Below are 21,025 nucleotides of genomic sequence, written 5' to 3' on the forward strand. Positions count from 1 at the left end.
ATATGAGTGCAAAACACTTTTTTTACTGCCTCGGAAATGTAAAAAACTATATAAACTCATACTTTTATAGAAGCTGTTTTTATATTAAAAATCGGAATCGGATTTAAATTAAGTCTTAAAATGCTTCTATCGACCCTATCTAACGTTATTAGTAATCTATTTTAATTAAAAAGCCACTTACTTTTTTTTATAGGGAAAAATTGTCTTAAATTAATTAAGAATTAATTTAACACTGTACCGTAGCCTAATTTTATTTCGTTACGACGAAAACTACTAGAATCAATTGTGGCAACAACAAAAACGGAAGCAATTTATGACGAAAATTTTACTTTAACTGACAACTGTCAAAATTATCTGATACAAATAAACCATTTGCTTATTTTGTAATTTATATGAAAATTTACAAGTAATATAAATAAATTATTACAGTTAACATAAAAAACTTGAAACTATTGATATTATATACATTTTTAAATATATATAGAAAAACTGCATTTATACTATATATATTAAAGAATACATTTCTACTACTAATTATTAAATTCCAAACTTAAGTATAATGTGAACAAAACAAACTAAAAATGTCGACGGATATTGATACTACATTATCATTATGTAGAGGCTGTCTTACACCTTACGGTGAAATGAAGAATATGCTTCAATGGGGCCTAGCTGATGATTTTTACAAATTAACTAATATACAAGTAATAAAATATTTTGATTGGCTTTTTAAACGTTAGCTTTTTCTTTAAAGGGCCCCTTAAATATACACTTGGATGGCAAGTCCAACTACATGCTAGGCATATTTTCATGGGCATCATTTCATCAATATCAGAATGTACAAAGTTTAAACTCTATAAAAAGTAGTGTTAAATGTATGTTAAAATAAATAAAAAATACATGTAAAATAGAGAATCTCCTCTGATTGTTTTTTGTGTCACACTGTATCCCGCACATAATAGTACTGGCAGAGGTAACCTTGGAACCTAGTGTTAAGACCCTCCATTCCCATTAAGATGCTTCCATTCAATGTGTTGAGCTAAGAGCTGTATGGCTGTAGGTGTTTGTACCCCTACACCACAACTGGTCTCAAATTCTGATTCTGATTTAATTTTTTTTAACAATTTAAAGTTCTATATATATTTTTTATAATAAACACTTTTTCCAGGTAAATAAATCGGATGAACTATCAGAATTATTATGTAGAAATTGTGAAGATATCATAACAAAGAATAGAAATTTTGTAACACAATGTCAACAGAGTGATTCATATTTGAAAAATTTAAAGGTAACATTTAGACTTCTGTATCTACCATAAAAACAGAGAGCTATTATAAGTGTGATGTGTCTGTCTCTGTGGCATTCCAGCTCCTCAATAGGAGTTCATAGCCACCATTCAGGAAAGTCTGTTCAGATGCCTGAAGAAAATTAACTATGGGGTCACAGAGTCCCTTAATATTTCATTTCCTCTGTCTATCCTGCTAATATCAAGCTAAATAAATAGTTTTAAATAAAACCAAATTAATAAATTATTTTCTTTAAAAGTATTTAAAAAAGAAAACTGTGAAATTAGGTAAAATATTTTTAAATTTATCAAATATATATTTTTAATAATTTCAGAATCAAACAACAACTAAAACAAAAAATATTCAACAATCAACAAAAAATGCTGTAACTTTTATCATAGAAAATGATATTTTATGCATAGATATTACTGCTCCTAATATGGAAGAAAAAATATATCTACCATGTCCTTTATGTAGTGAAAGTTTTCAAAAAAGAAATGATCTATCACAACATTTAATTAAAAAACATAAGAAAAACTATGGAATAAATCAAAGATACTATTGTATAGAGAATTGTGTTTATAATAAACTTTTGGGAAAAGAAAAGTTCTTTAATGGTAGAAAATATTTAAATCAACATATTTTCAAAGTTCATAAAGAAAAACTGTTTCTGTGTAGCCATTGCAGCTTAAATTTTTCAAATGAGGCTGAATGCAAACGACATAGCAATATGTGTAACTATATTTATATATGTCAAGTCTGCAACAAACAATTTAAAACGAATGATAGACTGTTAGTCCATTTGTTACGAAAACATCCGGACCTACATAAGCAATACAAAAGTGAAAAAGCTGAGAAAAGAAAGAAAATTATGAGTTGCAACTCAAAAAAACTTAAAGTTGATACAGAAATTGACATATGTGATAGTCCAAAAAGATCCTTTGCGACTCAAACTTTGCTAAAAAACTTAAAAAATGACGTAACTCTATCATGGCAGCCAGAAAAGTTTGGTACAAAAAAAGATGAAATTTCAACTCAAACTGTTTTCGAACACCATCCATTCTCATCTATAAAGTCCGAAGAAGATTCAATTTTCTTTTCCGAAACTGTTTCTCTATCAGATATCCAAACTCAAACCATTCCTATTGAGTTCGGATTGAGTCGGTCGAATAAAGAAACTCTAACATCGGAAACTCAATCACCTGATTTAAGTATAAAGGAAACTCAGACTTGTTTTTGCTTATCAAAGTCGTTTAAATGCGATGGTTTCTTGAATAATTTCTGTACTACGTCAACAGAGACTCAAACCTTGGACTTTCGTCTCGATAATGATTTATTAAGTTTCAATTCAACTGAAACTCAAACTTGTTTTGATGATGATCTTAACAAAGGCTTATGATATTGGTTTTAAGTTTTAAGTTTTAATCATTTTTTTCTTAAAAGTCTCAAAATGTCTACTCCAAAAGAAAATGGAAATATTTTTATAGGTTTAAGTTTAACAACTAAAATAAATATCTTTATATATTATGTTATTAAGTGATTGTTGCTATTGTATTTTCACTTTCATTAAATATGGTAAGGTCGTTGAGGCCGTCGTGGCGTGGTGACTGTAAACGCGACAGTTGTGATATTTGTTGAGTTTTAATATTTGATTTTTAGAAAAAAAAATTAATTCTACATTTTTACACTTTTTGAGTTTAAACTTAAAAAAAATATCTTTTGCTGTTTTTTATATTCAATCAAAATTGTTTTGTAATTTAGTTTGTTAGTGACTTTTATTTCATATATATTATATACTATATAATATTTTTAAAATAAATAAAAACTCATTATAATATAACCAAAATAGATGTCTTTAGTATTTAAATTTTTTAAACTTCTAATATATTTTTGTAATATAAAACTTATGAGATTAATTAAATAAAATTTATTAAAGGTAAAAAAGGTATTTTTCATCTCTAGTGCAGAGATCCGCCTTTAAAAATGTACCTACTTATTAAAATAAATTACTTTCCTTATTCTTTCTTAGAAGTTAAATTTATTTTTACTATAATACTATTTACATTAATATAAAACAATTTAGAATAAATTAATTCAAAAATAGGGCTAGTCCTGGCGCAGGGCACAAACATATAACTAAACGTGGTAGTTTTGGGTTCAATTCTGACTCGAGGAAACGAATTATTTAAAATTGTCATGCAACACGCAATGCCTCTATAGTTCGGCGGAAATTGGGGAATGTGTGCCAATGAAGGAATGAGGATACAGTGTGAAGATAAAATAATAAATCAATAAAATTGTTTTCAATATTATGTCTCTAGGTGACACCGTCATGTCGCCGTGGGGCAGCGTTTAATTATTAACGGTGGTTTTTACTTATTTTTAGTTTAACGCTCTTTTATTAGTATCGCGACTAGCCCTTAGACATTGTATTGTTGGCGTTGAACTGAACGCTTTGTCTAGCAGAAGGGTGGAATGCAAATAATTTAATTATAATCAATCTCCTGTGTGTGTTCCATGTGTTCGATGGTTCGATACATTACCTACATATAAAATAAAATTAACAGTAATAATGTTAACAATTATTAAATAATATAGTTCTACAAAATATAAATAGCTCGAAGTAATTTTATATATAAAAAAAATATTCCATACAAGTATACAATCGTATTGATCGCAATTTCAACGCATGCGCGACCAAAACCGAAGCATTGATATATTTAACTCCGCCTTAAACGGACGTGCGAGAAGAAATAAAAAAAAGAAACTAAAGAAGAAAAGTACATAATCAAATAAAAAAAAAAAACACAATTAAAAAAAGGATCTGTAAGAAAAAAATGTTCAATCCTCTCCCGTAAAGAGGGTTAACAAAATTTTTCTATATTTTACAAAAAGTGTTGAGAAAAAAAAATAAAAACGGCTACCAAAAGGATTTATAATTCAAAACCAATGCCTCTAGCGGCGGATGCCGTTCGTGAAAAAAGAAACAAACTAAGGCTCGAATCAACTGAATCTGAAGATCATTTTAGTAAAACTAGTACTAAAGCGCCGCCGGATATCGAAATATGTCGTTACCTCGCGAATTTATATTTAATAAGGTGAGTTATGTAATACTTTATGCCAATATGAAAATTACGTAAATTTTAAATTAAAATTTGAAATTAAATACACTATTCTTTGTACATTATTTGTAATTAAACTCTATAAAAATCTGTTATTTATTTTTATGCATATTGTCCGAAAATGTACAAAATATGAATATAATAATACGAAATATTATCTTTATATTTTTTTTCTTGGACGTATACAATTATTTAAAAATAATATTTTTACTCTGTTATTAATATAACTTTTAAAATAATAAACTATTTTAAAAGGTAAAATTTATAAAATGTATATACTTATGTATGTATACCTATGCAATAAAGTAGTTACCATCCCAGAGCTGTAATTAAGTTCAGCCAAAAAGCTATTATGCGAGCTCTGTTTTCTTTGGAAATCCACAATTCGAGCCTGCCAAATGGATCTTTCATTGAGTGTTCCGTTCATGTGCTCCTGAGCTGACACCGGTGCCAATGCCGTTGTTTCGACATTATTATTCAGTCAAATCAAAAAACACATTGGAAGTCTATATCTAGATCGGGAAAGTAACCAATTGGTACAGTATAGGGCCCAGGTTTGGCTTCATATGGCTGGTACTATTTTCATTTCTGGGCTGGTGCACCCTAATATTAGCTTGAACCATTTGATCGCTAGCAATGTAGAGCCGTGGGAATCGTTGGGGACCCAATTACCTGTGAATGGTAGACACTGGCTTTGCATGGAGACGTCACCTCGCTGTGCGTGCGCACACCATCTAGATACGTGACCTTCCACTACTACGCGGTTTCGTAGGAACTGCCTTTCACGCGAATTGCAACTACGGAAAAGTTTACCTGCGGCAGTGTTTCTAAGTCGATACGATGTTGGTACCTTCAAAAAACGATTCTATTTCCACTGTAAACGCCGGCAACGGACCTGCAGCTCCTTTGATGTTACAGGGGGTCATGGGCGGCGGTGATCACTTGCCATCAGTTGACCAGTCCGCTCGTTTGCCTTGTCTCTACAAAAAGAAACTTTTTCCAATGAAAAATGGTTGATGATTTCGCTAAAACCTAGCTCCCGTAGTAAATCGTAGCCGTGAAATTAAAATTATATGAATTATCTTTAGTAATTTCAATTTGGCCAAGCGGGTGAATCCGCAGGTAAAGCTTGTCTATAAAAAATAGGAAAAGATAAAAAATATTATTAAGACAGTGCCAGAACAGAGATTTGATAATAATTTAAACATACAATCCCAAATATAAAAAAGATTATTATTTTTATATATGTACAATATATGATTACGTTAAACATATAGGAATCAACACTGCAGTTATCATGACCTGAAATTGAATCAGGTCAACTAAATGAACTGGGAAATGAAATTATTGTCTTCAAACTAGACTCTCCTTAGACTTTTTTCATCATCATCTTCTAATTATTTCCATCTTGGCCAAAGCCGCAGGTAAACGTAATCCTATACTAATGCTATAAATGTAAAAGTTTGTGAGGATGGATGGTTGTTCCACTTTCACGCAAACACTACAGAACCGATTAAGATGAAACGTTACCATAATATAGTTTATACATCAGAATAACACATAGGCTACAATTTAAATTAGGATGTTATACACTTTGCCTATAAAATACTAAAAAGTTTAAGCGAGTGACGAAGCGTTTTGGTCGTTAGTTTATAATAATTAGCAAAACGATTAAACCCACGTGTCGATATTGGTTGTCCTATTGGTTTTCCGTAATAGGAAATAACCTGTCCAGGTTCATCAGTAAATACTAGACTAGACTCATTAGTATTGATTTTCAGGTCGACGCTCGACCTTACACTGTAGTCTGTAGCTGTACAGACAACGGAAGCGATCAATAGTTACAGTCTTCTGCATACAGCGCTTAAGGCATTATGATATATCTGTATGTTAGCGTGAACGTGATGCTTGTGGGTTCGATACCCAATTGAGGGAATTCATTATTTTTATTTCTTTGCTTTATTAACAAGACAAAACCTGGCATTGGTTTTCACTAATAAATCCCGTAGTCTCGAAATTGAGAAAGCTGGAGTCCATAAAGAAGAGAAGTCACAGGGAACCTAGTGTTAAGACAGTCCGTTCCCCACGCTCTGTCCAATTTTCCAAACATTACGTATTAAGAGGTGGAACTTAATGCCTCACTTACGCAGTGCCCAATCTTATAATAGTTAGGAAATGAAAATAAGTAATTCTCCTGAGTGAGAATCGAACCTACTACCCGAAAATTAAGAATACGTTACATAAGCATTTTATTAAGTTAATCTCTGTTTCTGCATATAGCAAAGTAGACTGATAAAACCTAGGGTTAAGGCACTCCACTCGCCTTAGATTTGGTTAAGAATAACCAAAGCAAGAAAACGGAAAAAAATATATGTATAATCAATCCCCCGAGTAAGAATCGAATTCTCAACTGTCTTGCTTACATTTAGACTATACCTACTTTAGACTATATCTCGTCTATTTCGAAATTTTCAAGTCTTCAGTTGGTCTGCTTGAGTATTATTGATTTTAAGTATTCTTCTATCTATATTATACGAATGAAGGCCTTTTAGTGAATCGATACCGTCTGGTACAATTTTAGAATTTACCGAGAAATCGAAGGTCGGGAGTTCAATTTATTTACATAAATATTTTTCTAGCAATTTTTAATTTAGACTGTAAACGAGAAATTATTTATATTGTCCTGGCTTTCCAGATGACAAAGAGGTTGAGTTCTGTTAATACGTAAACAAACAAAAAAGCGTTAAGTTAGTTATTTAGATTTATTGAAATTTCGAATTTGAATTTCGAATGCTAGAGTCGTCATAGCGCAGGGGCACAAATGTGCCACGTATAAACGCGTCGGTTGTGGGTTTGAATCTCACTCGGGAGAATAAAATATATTCATTTCTTCGCTCTGGCAATGTGACAAAGCGCGGCATTAATTTCCGCCACTCAACACGCAATACCTCGTAAATTCGAAATGTCTAATCAAACGGAAGTGGTCTCTTGACACTAGGTTTCCAATTTCCTGTTGTGTGCGGGTTACAGCGTGACGCTAAAAATTGGGTGTCTCGATAACACACTCAATACATACGCACCCCCCAATCCTCAAAACTGAACACCGAGCATTTTCTGGTTCCCGGATCGAGGAATTCTTTTCTGCGAGTGGAAATGGAATCCATAACCATAGCATTTACAGTAAGTTTAGGCCATTGCGCTACAACGGCCTTGTTTACCTACATAGCCTCGAATAAATGTCTAAAAACGATTATCGAACCCATAACTATTGCGTTTTGTTCAAAGCTGGCGACAATACTATGAATCCGTTAGTTACTCAACTACTTTGTACTTAAGCACTTGCGTCTTAGTGAAATCCTCTTACATAAGATAAGTGTTTTAACGTATTCACGCTCACGCTTTAGCGCTTGCAAGATTTTTTTTGAGGCCGTCTGTGAGAAGAATTGCGTCTGTGGGTTCGATTCCCACTCAGGAAAATTAATTAGCTTTATTTCCTTCGCTCTGATATCAAGACACAGTGCGGCGTTGTATTCCGTCAATCAACACGCAATTTCTCGAAAATCCGAAGGGAAGTGGAGTACAGAGTGTTTTGACACTAGATCGCCTCTGCCTACCTTGCTATATACGAGGTACAGTATGAAACTGTTAGCTTAATTTCTGCTTTTTACTTATATAAAAATATTGTGAATAATGGATTTAAAATTGTAGTGGGTTGAAATCCCATGTTTATTTTATAATATTCTTACTTACCATGTTAAAAATATTATGAATTATATAAATAATATGTGATGACGTTACGAAACCTTTCCGATTTCTTCTTTGGAAATATGAATAAATGAAAAATGGAATCTTTGTAAAATTTTTTAGCTTTACGCTGTATCCCGCTTAGTAGAATAGGCAGAGGCAGAGTACTGTTAAGATACACCATTATGCGATTACTTCTTAATTTTCGAGACATCTTATGTTGGGTAACGGTACTTAACACCGCAATTAGCCTTTTTATCAGACCGACGGAAATGGAAATAAATCATCTGGAGAAATGAGGAACTGGAGAGTTCCTTTCTTGTCTATTTCTTTCTTGTTTACTTTTTACGGTTGAGTTCAATTATTACATGGCCATATTTAATTATATGACCGTTTTTCAACATTTAAATTAACGTTCTTTCTCCAGGAGCTGTCGAAGCTGGACGGGCAGGTGCTCGGCACGTCAGCGCCACCAGCTACCGCCGTGCCCGTGTCATGTTCCATCGAGATGTCAGGTGACCCCATTGCAGAGGTAATTAAAAATATGATTATAATATGGATTAAGAGAAAATGAATGAGGCCGGTGAGGTACTTCGAGATAATTAGCGACATTTGTAGTAGTTCTGGTTCCATTATTAGTAATTATTTTAGTAAATGATATGAAAGTGCATTATGTTATGTTATCGTGCCAGACATTGATCCTGAAAGCGCTGGTCTCGATATTTTATAATTCATCAATATCTAAAAAAATCCTCTGGAACTCTGGTGGAATTTGATTTAGACAAAAGAGCTCGAGGAGTAAAGGCAAGTGTTGATGGATTGTAACAGGCCCTAGGCCTACACTTGGATCTCTAAAGATCTTGGAGTCCCGGGCATAGTCCAGGGCACTATTTGGAACTGCTCATCCTGCAATGTGATGTGTGCAATTATTATGCTATATTATGTTCGTATTTTGCATCAAGTAGGTACCCTAAACTGCTAAATATATTCGGAATAAAATATGAATCTCATGTTAAAGAAGGTAATGTCTCATGATAAAAAAGAAAGTCATACCTATATCAACAAATTTCTTGCAAATGAAACTTAATTCCAGGACTTTAGTTTTCAGGTAAATTCGTCTTTACTGTGTCATGATGGTGTTTTGTATGACTCATCCAATTAGGTCATAACTTTTACTTACTAATACCAATTATACGGAAAGCTTGCAGAATGAATCATACTTTTCAAGTTTTAAAATAATTTTAACGGAAATATTAAGTCGAATTATTATTGTGCAACGGAAAAAATATGTGACATATATACGTTGATTTATTTATGATTTTTTAGAGTTTCGTAATTCAAAAGAAAAACAAAAAAAAACAAACGGAACCCATTAGTTTGTCTGTTCGTCCGTTTGTCAGCACCATTTTCTCTCAAGATCGAAGTCAAGGCAATCAAAAGATACGACCGTTTATTCTCCGATTTAGTAACTTATAGATACTTAGTATGAAATCTTCTGTATAGGTAAAAATAAAATAATCTAAGCTATAACTTAAAACGAAAAATGATGTAAGGAACTTAAAAATAAATTTTTGAATATTCATTTAAGGAACCCTTAACTTGACGAATTTCGTTGATTTTTTTTATCTAGAACCTCGAAACCTAATAAAACTAAAACACTCTGTTCCTATAAAGACACTGCCGATCCTGACTTTTCACTGAATTCTGGAGGAATATAACATTAAATATTTATTTCATTTCCTCATTTTCTCGAGTGGGAATCGAACTCACACCTTTACAATCACACATACCTATATAATTATTCCAGGTACTCTCACCAGACAAAGCGGGCTCTCTGTTGTCCGTCCAATCTGCACCGCCAGAGCAAAGTGACCGCATTGAGCCGAGGGAAAGGCCCGTTAGCTTGCTGCTAGAGCTGCCGTTAGCTAGTGTAAGTACTTGTTCACCTTCACGTATCCCGCATATAGCTGGTAGGCAGAGGGAACTTAACGTTAAGACTAAGGGTAGCCATACCGGACCACCGGTACTAACTTCCGATAAATTCTGTTATTCCGATCATTTCATAAATATCTTATAGAAATTTGTTAATTATTATTAAATATTCTGCTGTAACGTACGAGGTCAACATTACTGCAAAATAACTGTTGTATTCAATCAGCTCAAAATTTTAATTTTTAATGTAAAGTCATTTAGTTAGTTATTGTCTTTAAAAGTTTAAAATCTGATCATGTTACTAGAACACTTGTTATTAGATTAGTAAATTATAAGTAAATATAGCGTTAACATTAAGTTCCCAAGGTTCCCAAATAGGTGAAGTTAAAAGTAAAAAAAATAGTATAATTCAAGAGCAGTAAAGTAAGTTAAGTTTCGAGAATCGGAATATAGATGGCGCTGTATGAAATTAGATCGCGCTAACGTTACGTTCATATTGAATGAATGGCATTCGTCGACTTTGGAAATTTCACCGTGTGTCTTACCCCAAGAAGTTGGGAAATTAAATATTTCATTTTTGTAATTACAGATATCATTACTGATATACTGTAATATTAACAATAAAATAAAATTAAACAAATATTTATAAAGTATAGTAATAGTAATAATAATAATAATTATAAATATTGTTTTATTAGTGCTCTCATACATAATAAGTACTTTTCACTCATAGTCATTCACATAAGTAAAATACATAAGGACAGTACAGTGCATTTTTTACGGAAGCAGCATATAGGGAAAAATATTTTAATCCCATATCTAAAAAAAATAATCAAGATTCGTCAACAGTTTAGATGTAAGATCTTTTTTAAATTTACTGTAGTAAAGTTATTAATAAATTTGATTCTAGATGACATGTCGTGGTGACTATTATATTTATTTTAAAAAATAAAACAATCACGCTGTATCCCGCACATAGTTGGATAGGCAGAGGGAACCTAGTGTTAAGGCACTCCGTTCTTATAGCATTTGTATCACAACTATATATTTTCTGTTACCAGCAAGTGGGAGCTTACCTCTCAGCGATGTCGCCGACCGACCAGGAGGAGGATTCGCTGCTGACACTGTCTTCGGTCACCGCACGTCCTCTGCTAGCCGCGTCCCGGAAGCTGAGGCCGCACAATGGTTCCACTGAGTGAGATACAATTTACATTATATTTAATGGGTTATTTACATATTATAGTCCAATTCTGCTTTGGTTCTTCGTATTTGATATTGCTTTAATTAAATCGATTAATAGATTTTAAAAAATACATAAATATAAAAATATTAATATATCTTTCCAGTTTGTCATCCCCACCAGACGGTGGCTACGGTTGGGTGGTAGTGTTTGGTGCCTTCATGGTGCAGTTCTGGGTGGCCGGCCTCTTCAAGTCGTATGGGGTCCTTTACGTCGAGATCATGGAGACGTTTCCTGATTCTTCTGAGAGTGTTGCCTCTTGGATACCAGCTGCTTTGTCCACTTTGTGTTTGGCCTTGGGTAAGTATTGTGCCTGTTTTTTACTTTAATTTCAATAAGATCTCTCTCATTCGAGAACGTAATTAGGTAGTCTTACATTTTGAACTTTAAAACCGTTTTATTAAGTAACCGTTATATTATAAACATGTTCTCTAACAGAAAAAAATTACACACTCATTCACAGCTCCCCTATCATCAGCACTATGTGAAAAGTACTCGTGTAGATTGGTGGTCTTCATCGGTGGTCTCTTCTGCGGTACAGGACTCGCTGTATCATATTTTAGTACTGGCTTACTTCATTTACTGCTGAGCTTTGGTGTTATGACTGGTAAGATATTTAACGATATATATATAGATTCCGCAAAGTGGAATTCGGACCCAAAACCATCATTTTGTACCTGACGTTTGTACCTGCCCCAGGAAATTATCAACTGGTATCATTAACATTATTAATACATAGCTTTTACCTGCAGCTTTGCTAGAGTGGTCAAATAGAAAAAAACAAGGAGTTGTGTCATGACACATGACATTCTTAAGTGAGAAAATTAAGATGAGAAATTTTTGAATAATGTGTGCTGTTGTTATAGGTATTGGTGGCGGTCTATCCACTACTCCTGGAATAGTGATAGTATCACAATATTTTGACAAGCACAGGTATAAATCTTACTTATTTTTAAAACTAAAAAAAAAACAACAAAGAAATCTTACTTATTTACGATCTTAATGAAAAATCCTAATCTTGTTATATTTATAATTTTTTTTAAATTATCAAAGTCTGAAACTCAATCTGCGCATCTACCTTCAGGAATTCCACGACTCATCGACCATACTGTATTAATTTCAAATATATCTATCTCTTTCAGGGCGTTGGCAAACGGCATATGTGTGAGCGGGACAGCTGCTGGCAGCTTTGTTTTTCCCATGCTCATTGAAAAACTTGTGGACACTTATGGACTACATGGAACGTATTTACTTTTGGGTAAGCTCCTTAAATACAAAACCGTTGTTGGGTAGTAGTACAGCGTGTGAGTGTAAACGCGACGATTGTGGGTTCGATTTCCACTCAGAGAAATAAATTATTTACATTTTTTCGCTTTGGCAAAAAAAAAACAACACGCTATATGTCACATAAAGAGGAAGGGAGAAAAGAAACATAGTGTTAAGATACAATTAAAAAAATTGTGCAGTGCATGGGAAACGGAGTATCTCAACTTATATGATACAAATATGTAACAGGTGCTGGTATGCTTCATGTATGCGTTTCCGCCACATTGTATCGTCCGCCGCCTTCACTCCGCGCGAATACTCCGGTCACCACCACCACAACGGAGAACACTACACTTCTGAATGATATCACGGAGGGTGAGGACACTATATTATTGGTAACACGAGAAAATAGACACTTAAAATAAAAAATGTTTAAATATATATACTTTTACTGAAACTGGGTAAAATATTTCAAACCAAGGTACCTCAAAAATAATCAAGGTACCTCAACGGTTTGGACGTAGGATTTTTTTTTCATTTCACGATTTTTATCCATACGTGTATTTCGTATCACGCACACATACGTATGCTACGTTGCCGCTTTGACAGGTAAGTGTGTGCGTGCCTATGTTATACTTTACAAATGGCGTTTTATTTTAAAACGATAATTTTATTATTTATTTGGTTTGAAAAAAAAACTTTTTCATATTTGAGAATTATTTTTTTTCCGAATTATATTAGGCTTTTATAGAGTAGTTAAAACTGTGGTTTCATTTAAAGTGGCGCTGACAATTCCACTCTGTATATAAAAAAATAGTAGTACATAAAACAAGAATATAAGCAAGTGACGTCATAAGTTACTAAACATAATATTATTACTTTTCATTAGTATATAGTGTCACAGTGGGATTCCGGGTATTGTGTTTAATTCTCGCTTAAAAAAGACTTAATTCATGTCCCCACTGTGGCAAGGCAAGAGTTAGCGTTGAGTTTCCGCATTTAGAATATGTCATGTGTCATGACACAACAAGTAGTTATTATCGTTTGACCACACAAGCAAAGTCACAGATACAAGCTAGTAATATTATTAATTAAAATTATTTTTTCAGGTAAAACAATAGTAACGAACAAAGACAACAAACTACAAAATCTGTTCCAAACGGAAACAGAAATGACGATGACTTTGAATCAGAAGAACGCTTTACTAAGCGATGATAAACGTACAAACTTATTGTCTGAAATCATTCATCCTAGTTTGATAGAAGTAAGTGTATTGTAATGTCATGTCATAGTAACATTTTTTAAAATTCACAATGTATTATGCATACAGTAGGGCATGCAAAAACTAGTGATACAACACAACAATCTCTGCTTTCCGTCTGAATTTGAAGCTCTGCGTGTTGAGTGGAGGAGACAGAGAGTGGCGCAATGAAAACACAGTGTACTAAATTCTACCGGACCGTATATCGATACTTTTTACCTCATATTGCATGGTTTTACCGTTACCGAGATAAAAGCCATACATACTTTTTCGGAACTACATCGTGAAGGTGAAAAGAAAATTAAAACTATATCTTTATTAGTTATAGAGCATTTTATTTGGCAAATTCCTAAAAAGTGCTTCGAATCCTAGGGTCAAGACACTGTGTTTTCAGTTTTTCACTCGAATAATATAATATTTTAACCTACTTTTAGGTAGCACGACCTCCATTACAATCTCAAATGTCGGATTCAGAAGATTCAGAAGGACTAGATGTTTTGGGAGTAGTTGGTAAGTAATATAAACTTTTTATTTAAAAAAATTAGGAAGATGTCTGATTAAAAGCCCACGTTTTTAAGTTCGATTTGCATTCGAATCGAGTGCCTAATGAATTATTTTCATTTGCTCTGCTATCAAAACAAAGTCTATTTTAATCTCTTCTCAGGATTACCACGTGAAGTGGCCCGTCTTCGTTTGAGACCAACTCGGTCATCTTCAATCCTCCACTCGGTGGAAGATCTGTCCACCGATAGTACGTGCGTTTATAAGGCTAGAGGCAGGACACTTAGTCGGTAAGTATCTTCTTTAATGTTCATATTTTAGAACATAGCTTTATGCTGTCCCGCATATAGCAGGCAGGCAGGCGAAGGGAACCTGGGAATCAAGTGTAAAAATATTCAGTTCCCGAAATCTGGTGGCATTGCGTGTTGAGTGACGGAATTCAACACCGCGCTTTGCCTCTTTACCAGAGCGAAAATATTAAATAATTTATTTCTTCGAGTGGAAATCGAACCCGTAACCTATTGTATTTACATTCGTATTAAGCTATGTTGTAAAATTAAATTAGAAATGTTATTTAAAAAATGTTATACAATTTGAAATATTTTACTTTTGAATTTTGAATTCGGTGTGAATAACACTTTTAAAAGTATTATAATATTGTTTTTTTTTTCCTTCTTAGATCCCTGTACATTAAACCGCCACTACCCAATAGGATAATACAAAACAAGCTCTCCGAGCCGGTAAACAGCGTCAAGAAGGACGAAGAAGAATTGAAGGAAGAAAATGTAGAGGAGAAAGAAGAGAAGAGAGGTTGTGTTGAGAAGATTTCAAGGTGAGTTTTAAATATTGTTGGTTTTTTTAACCGCCCACGAGGACAGAGACCGTCGGGAGGGGACTACCTACCGCTGGAAAAGCGTGAAGTTGTGCAAAAATGAAATGGACAAAAAATATAAAACAGAGTATAATGTCACTATTCACTCTCTTCATTTTCCAGGTATCTAGATGTGTCTCTGCTAAAGTCCTGGCGGTTCGGTCTGCTATGCGCGTCTGTGGGCCTCATGTCTTGCGGGTCGCCTTACGCGTTGTACTATCTACCCGCTTATACCGTTGCCGTTGGACATAGCAAGTCTGCTGCTGGTAAGTTAAAAACCTACGTTTTTAATCTACGATTACACTACACAGGTGGTTGTGAGTTTGATTCCCAGACGGAGGAATAAATCATCTTCAGGGAACAAACTACCTGGCGTTAAGTCACTCCGTTCTCCAAGTACCACTGAATTATAAGCATTGTATATTGAGTGGGGGAACTTGAGGCTTCCTATTATCAGAACGAGGAAATTAAATAATAATTCATCTACCGAAATGTCGTTTATGGGAACACTATGCCACTACACCACGATGTTCTTAATACTAAAATATTTTTTTTTGTCAGGTCATCTAGTAGCCATCAGTGCTATTTTGGACTTATGCGGACGACTTGGATTGGGATATCTGTGCGATTTACACCTGTTTTGTAGAAGAAAGGCGTATATATTAAGGTATAAAATACATATTACATACACTATTATACATTATATAAGAAAAAATCAGAGTTCGATTAATAAATAAAGAAAATATAAAAAAAAAATTGTTTTCGTTTCAAAACAACAAAACACACACACTGTAGAGTAGATTGAGGGGAACTTAATGTTAAGACATTTCGTTTCCCATTTTTTGCCGAATTCTGTAATAATATAATAATTTATAAATATTTATTTCCTTAGTATCCTGATAGCTGGTGTGGCAGTACTTTCTTTACCAAGTTTATCGTCCTGGTGGAGTCTTGCGATAGCTTCAGGTATAATCAAATTTTTATTTTTTTAGCTTCACACTGAACCTGAGAACTTAGTGTTAAGACACTGATAATTATCGGAACTCAACGCCGCGCTTTGTCTCGTTACCAGATCGAAGAAATGCAAATATATCTATTTTGAGCAACGCAGATTTATAAAGTAACTAGCGGCCCGCTCGCGGTTACACCCGCGTGAGCTGTTTAATTTCTGTCTCCATGACTACGTCCTAGTGACGTCTATGCAAAATTTGAGACTCCTAGCATTTGTAGTAACGAAGTTTCATACAAACTTTCGACCCCAAAAACAACCCCTTAGAAGTCGAATATTGCAAATTCCAGTCTTAGCGAGCATCTACGTCCTATAAATAACTCCTATGCAAAATTTGAGATTCCTAGCACATGTAGTTTCTGAGATTTCATGATGAGTGAGTGACCTTTCGATTTTATATATACTTACTTATAGATTAAAAAGAACATTTTATTCCACTTAATAAAATATTAGTTCCACTGTGTGTCCGTCACATAGCAGGGTAAGCAGTGAACCTAGGGGGAAGGGAACCTAGTGTTAAGACACTTCGTTCTCAATCTTCCGCCCAATCTTGAAGACATTGCGTGTTTAGTGGCGGATCTCAATAAACAAAACAATTGAAATCAATATTTTTTTGTCTTCATGCCCATGACATTAGTCAAACAGTACACGTATTAACCGCTGACTAAATCTTAAACCTTTCTTCCAGGTGCCTACGGTCTCTGTCTTGGTTGCTGGTTCCTTTTAGTTCCAGTTCTTTTGGCTGATGCTTTTGGAACAGCCAGGATCGCATCTTCATATGGTTTGGTTAGAATGTTTCAGAGTCTTGCTGCTGTATCTGTTCCGCCGACCGCTGGTTAGTATTATACTTGTACTGAATAAATATGTAGGCTAGGTAGTGTTTGGTAGCACTGAGAGAGGAGACAGAGAAATTCCTATGGGAATGGGAAAACAACGGGATTTCTACATTTTACGTCTTAAAGTTCACGAAAACAAAGCTAAGGGCGACATCTAGTAATTTGCATGTTATAATTATTGCCTCGAGTGTTTGCCGAAACATTGGCCTCAATTTTTTTATTGAATATTATTAATATTTCACTTTCAGGTTTACTTCGTGACGTGACAGGCGGTTATTCTTGGTGTTTCTACGGGATGGGATCGTGTATGGTATTGGGTTCGATTCCGGTCATAGCATTCCACATTAGTAGCAAAAACGAAGATTCTGAGTCATCTGTAGATTGAGTATTATATATTTATGTATGTATATATGTATGTTTATGTTATATTATATACAAATACATATTGTATCTTTATAAGGAAAGTGAGTTAACTCAAGAAATTTTAATTTATTACCGGTTTCGTTTTGAGGTTTTCAATAATAACAAGATAAAGGTCGGCGTTAAGTTCAATACGCAATGTCTCGGGAATGTTACAGACATTTTGAATTAACTCATTTTTTTCTTTTATTTCTTTATATAGATCGAAAAATAAACAATTATTTAAAGAATGATCAAAATATGATTACGCATCTCGTGTAGTATTTATTATTTGTAGAAAATGACTTTAAAATTAAGTTTTGTAGCTGAAGTAACCACCTATATACAAATTTTAATTTAAATAATACTATTTATTTTTTTATATATATACATTTTTTTAGAAAAAAGGCATATTTGTCCATTTTTTATGATAATTTAATTATAATCAAAACAATATCGCTTATAACAAGCTGCCCTTAGATATTTTATCTCAATTTAATTTTCATAATTTTACGTATTTTTAGACTGAATATTTCGTTATAAAGAAAAAAAATTAATTTAGTCGCCATTATTTTAATAAAAAAATTGGCTTAAAGCTTTAAAAAAAACAGGACTTTGAATTGCGAAGCAAAATTAATTATTATATAAATATTTTTCTAGAATTTCAATTATTCATTTAAAATGAATAACAAAATATATTATTATTTTGTTTATAAAAAAAGCTAAAAATATGTTTATGTAGCTTTATAATCTATACTTCTTGTGAAAAAGAGAAAGAAGTGTAAATTATTTTTTTAAGAAAATTTAAATCAGTGTAAAAAAGAAGATATTTGAGATATATAATAAATATGAAATTAATATTTTCATTTCCTTACTCTGGTAACAAGGCAAGACGCGGCGTTAAGTTTCGTTACTGAACACGATATGCCTCGTGGAAATGTCATAATGGGGAGTAGAGGGTCTTAACACTAGGTTCACAGGTTTCCTCTGCCTACCCTGCGATATGTGGTTCCCATTGGAAAAATAATATTTATCATGCATTTTGCAAAACTCTCTTGCATTTTACAAGAAATACGGATAAAAGTAGTTACTGTAAACGTAATCTATATAAAAATCATAAACAATCATCAGAAAAAAAAAATAAAAAAAACACTAAATACTTTAGTAAAATTTCATATAATAGAAACCAACACAGGCAATCAATATTTTAAGGTGTCATTCATACATTTAAAATCGTAAATCCATAAAAAAATCTAATATAATGCTTTTATTGCCTTACTCTGGTAAGATGTCACGCTCAGCCACTCAATCCACTAAATGCGGGATGAAATTGAAATATCAGTTGGAAAATAAAAATATTTAATACACATTCCATTCATTTCATTTTCATAATAAAATACAATTTCATATAACTATAAATATCTCGAGATGTGTTCATGCCTACAGGTATATACTCATCCACTTGTATGTAAATAAAAGTCTAAAAACAATTAAATTCTAAAAATTATCATAAGTATATGCAAAATAATGAGTGTAGATACAAATCTCAGTTGAGGAAGTTGTATTTTTAATGATATAAATGTTTCTTTTTTTCAGTGTGGTTCTACTTTTTAATGGAAAAAAAAGTAAAAATCATGTATTAAGTTCATATTTCTTTTATTATATATACACATTTTGTATGTAAATTGATGCCAAGTATAAAAAAATATAAACATAACTTGTATCTTAATTGATGAAAAAAAAATCAGGTAACGTTTATTATCTGTTTTATATGTATATCTGAATGATTGTATGTATAAGTATATGTATATTTTTTGAAAAATATGAATTCATATTTTTTTATGTTTCTCACTTAAATCATTTTTATGTCATATTAATATTATAAATACATTGGCGCAGTAGGACGGTGTCTGACTGTTAACGTGATGGTTGTGGGTTCGATCTCAGCTCGTACTCCGCTATGTAAGAAAAATCGTGTTGCAGTGTTTGTGTATATTATTTTTGTATGTTTGCTGTTATTATTTTCATTGTATGTTTACGGTTTTATTAAAACCTTGAAAAATGTAATGAAAAAAATATTCTCTAGTCTTATAAAATAATAATACAAATTAAGCCCAAAATAAATTTAGATCTAAAATTAGTCACATTTTAGTTTTAAAATTAATTATTTAATCAAACAACCATCATTAGATTAACTATAAAATAATAATAAACATTTTATTATAATAATATAAGTAAATGACTGATGTGCATTTAACTTGTTGTTTTTACGTTATTCATAAATTGCTTGACAAATATTGATAAAACTACTGTTGTAAGATAGATTTTTGGCTGAAATTTTATTCCCATGTTAGGGAAATAACACTTAGACGACTATAATAATCATAATTATTTATATTTTAGTTATAATCACGACTTAGTCGTTCATAATCGCTTCGCTTGTGTCTATAATCAGTATAATCATAATATTATAGTCGTTTAAGTGTCATAATAAGTATCTTATATGTATAATAATTTATTCATAGTAGGTAAATAAATTTAGTTAAACAATTATATCAATGTGGAATCTAAATGAGATATTGTGGTAAAATATACGAAATAGAAAATATATTGAGGAGTTTTATTATTTATGTTTTTATTTTTATGGATATATGGTCTATACTTTCCGTAGGTTGCAATGATAGGCAATGATTATATTTATTTACACCTGAAAATGTTTATAATAGTCAACTTAAAGAGGGAATTTTCGAAAAACAATAATGGATTTTGAGGAAATGCTGTATGCTTAACGACAAAAATTCCAGTTTAGTTTTTATTTAATAAATTAGATTTTTAGAAACAAGATATTATAAACGAAATCAGTTTTAAGGTAGAACAATACTGTTATACCTATATACTACCTACATATAAAAATGGGACATTTGTTTATTTTTATTAACTTAATTTTTGTGATTAATGTGTCAGATCCATTTAATGTCATTTTATATTAATTACATTATTTTATTATTTTTTAGCTATATTCTTTATCCCGCACATAGCACGGTAGGCAGAGGGAACTTGTGAACCTAGTGTTAAGATATACAGGGTGGAAGAGGCAGCGCTTCTTTTATTGAAACTGCATATAGGGTAATATATTTCAAACCCACAACTAAGAAATTAATCAAGGTACCTCAACAGTTCGGACGTAGGATTTTTTTTTCATTTCACGATTTTTATCCATACCTGTATTTCGTGTGACGCACACGTACGTGTGCGACGTTTCCGATTTGACAGGTAAGTGTGTGCGTGCCTATGTTATACTTTACAAATGGCGTTTTATTTTAAAACGATCATTTTATTATTTATTTTGTTTGATAAAATAACTTTTTCATTTTTGGGAATTATTTTTTTTCCGAATTATATTAGACTTTTAAGTAATAGAGTAGTTAAAACTGTGGTTTCATTTAAAGTGGTGCTGACAATTCCACCCTGTATATCCATTTCCTTGTTTACCAAGACACAGTGACGTTAAGTTTCGCAACACAACATACAATGAAAAAAAGACGTTTGTGTGTCATA

The 21,025-nt window shown here is 32.5% G+C and overlaps 2 protein-coding genes across 3 annotated transcripts; both read left to right on the forward strand.

The window, feature by feature from the left end:
- The first annotated feature begins 43 nt into the window (after positions 1–43).
- LOC146538462 (uncharacterized) lies at positions 44–3,230 on the forward strand. 2 transcript variants are annotated; one of them, XM_085186975.1, is made up of 3 exons: positions 44–838; positions 1,169–1,288; positions 1,621–3,230. In XM_085186975.1, exons 1-3 carry the CDS (start codon positions 794–796, stop codon positions 2,683–2,685), a joined length of 1,230 nt encoding a protein of 409 aa, XP_085043101.1. In that variant the 5' UTR covers positions 44–793; the 3' UTR covers positions 2,686–3,230. The 2 variants fall into 2 exon arrangements, with proteins under 2 accessions (XP_085043101.1, XP_085043100.1); XM_085186974.1 differs by having other exon boundaries at positions 44–704.
- Positions 3,231–3,989: 759 nt separating this feature from the next.
- On the forward strand, positions 3,990–20,077 carry LOC146538463 (monocarboxylate transporter 12-like). The gene is made up of 18 exons (XM_085186977.1): positions 3,990–4,384; positions 8,580–8,684; positions 9,960–10,082; positions 11,146–11,279; positions 11,431–11,624; positions 11,788–11,931; positions 12,191–12,257; positions 12,467–12,582; positions 12,840–12,965; positions 13,700–13,854; positions 14,286–14,361; positions 14,516–14,642; positions 15,032–15,184; positions 15,347–15,489; positions 15,785–15,890; positions 16,116–16,189; positions 16,921–17,067; positions 17,317–20,077. Exons 1-18 carry the CDS (start codon positions 4,352–4,354, stop codon positions 17,451–17,453), a joined length of 2,160 nt encoding a protein of 719 aa, XP_085043103.1. The 5' UTR covers positions 3,990–4,351; the 3' UTR covers positions 17,454–20,077.
- The last annotated feature ends 948 nt before the right edge of the window (positions 20,078–21,025 follow it).

This window comes from Heliconius melpomene, chromosome 6 (genome assembly GCF_056956725.1).
Source record: "Heliconius melpomene rosina isolate 202511_hmr_F chromosome 6, ASM5695672v1, whole genome shotgun sequence".
In the NCBI taxonomy this organism is placed as follows: Eukaryota; Metazoa; Arthropoda; class Insecta; order Lepidoptera; family Nymphalidae; genus Heliconius; species Heliconius melpomene.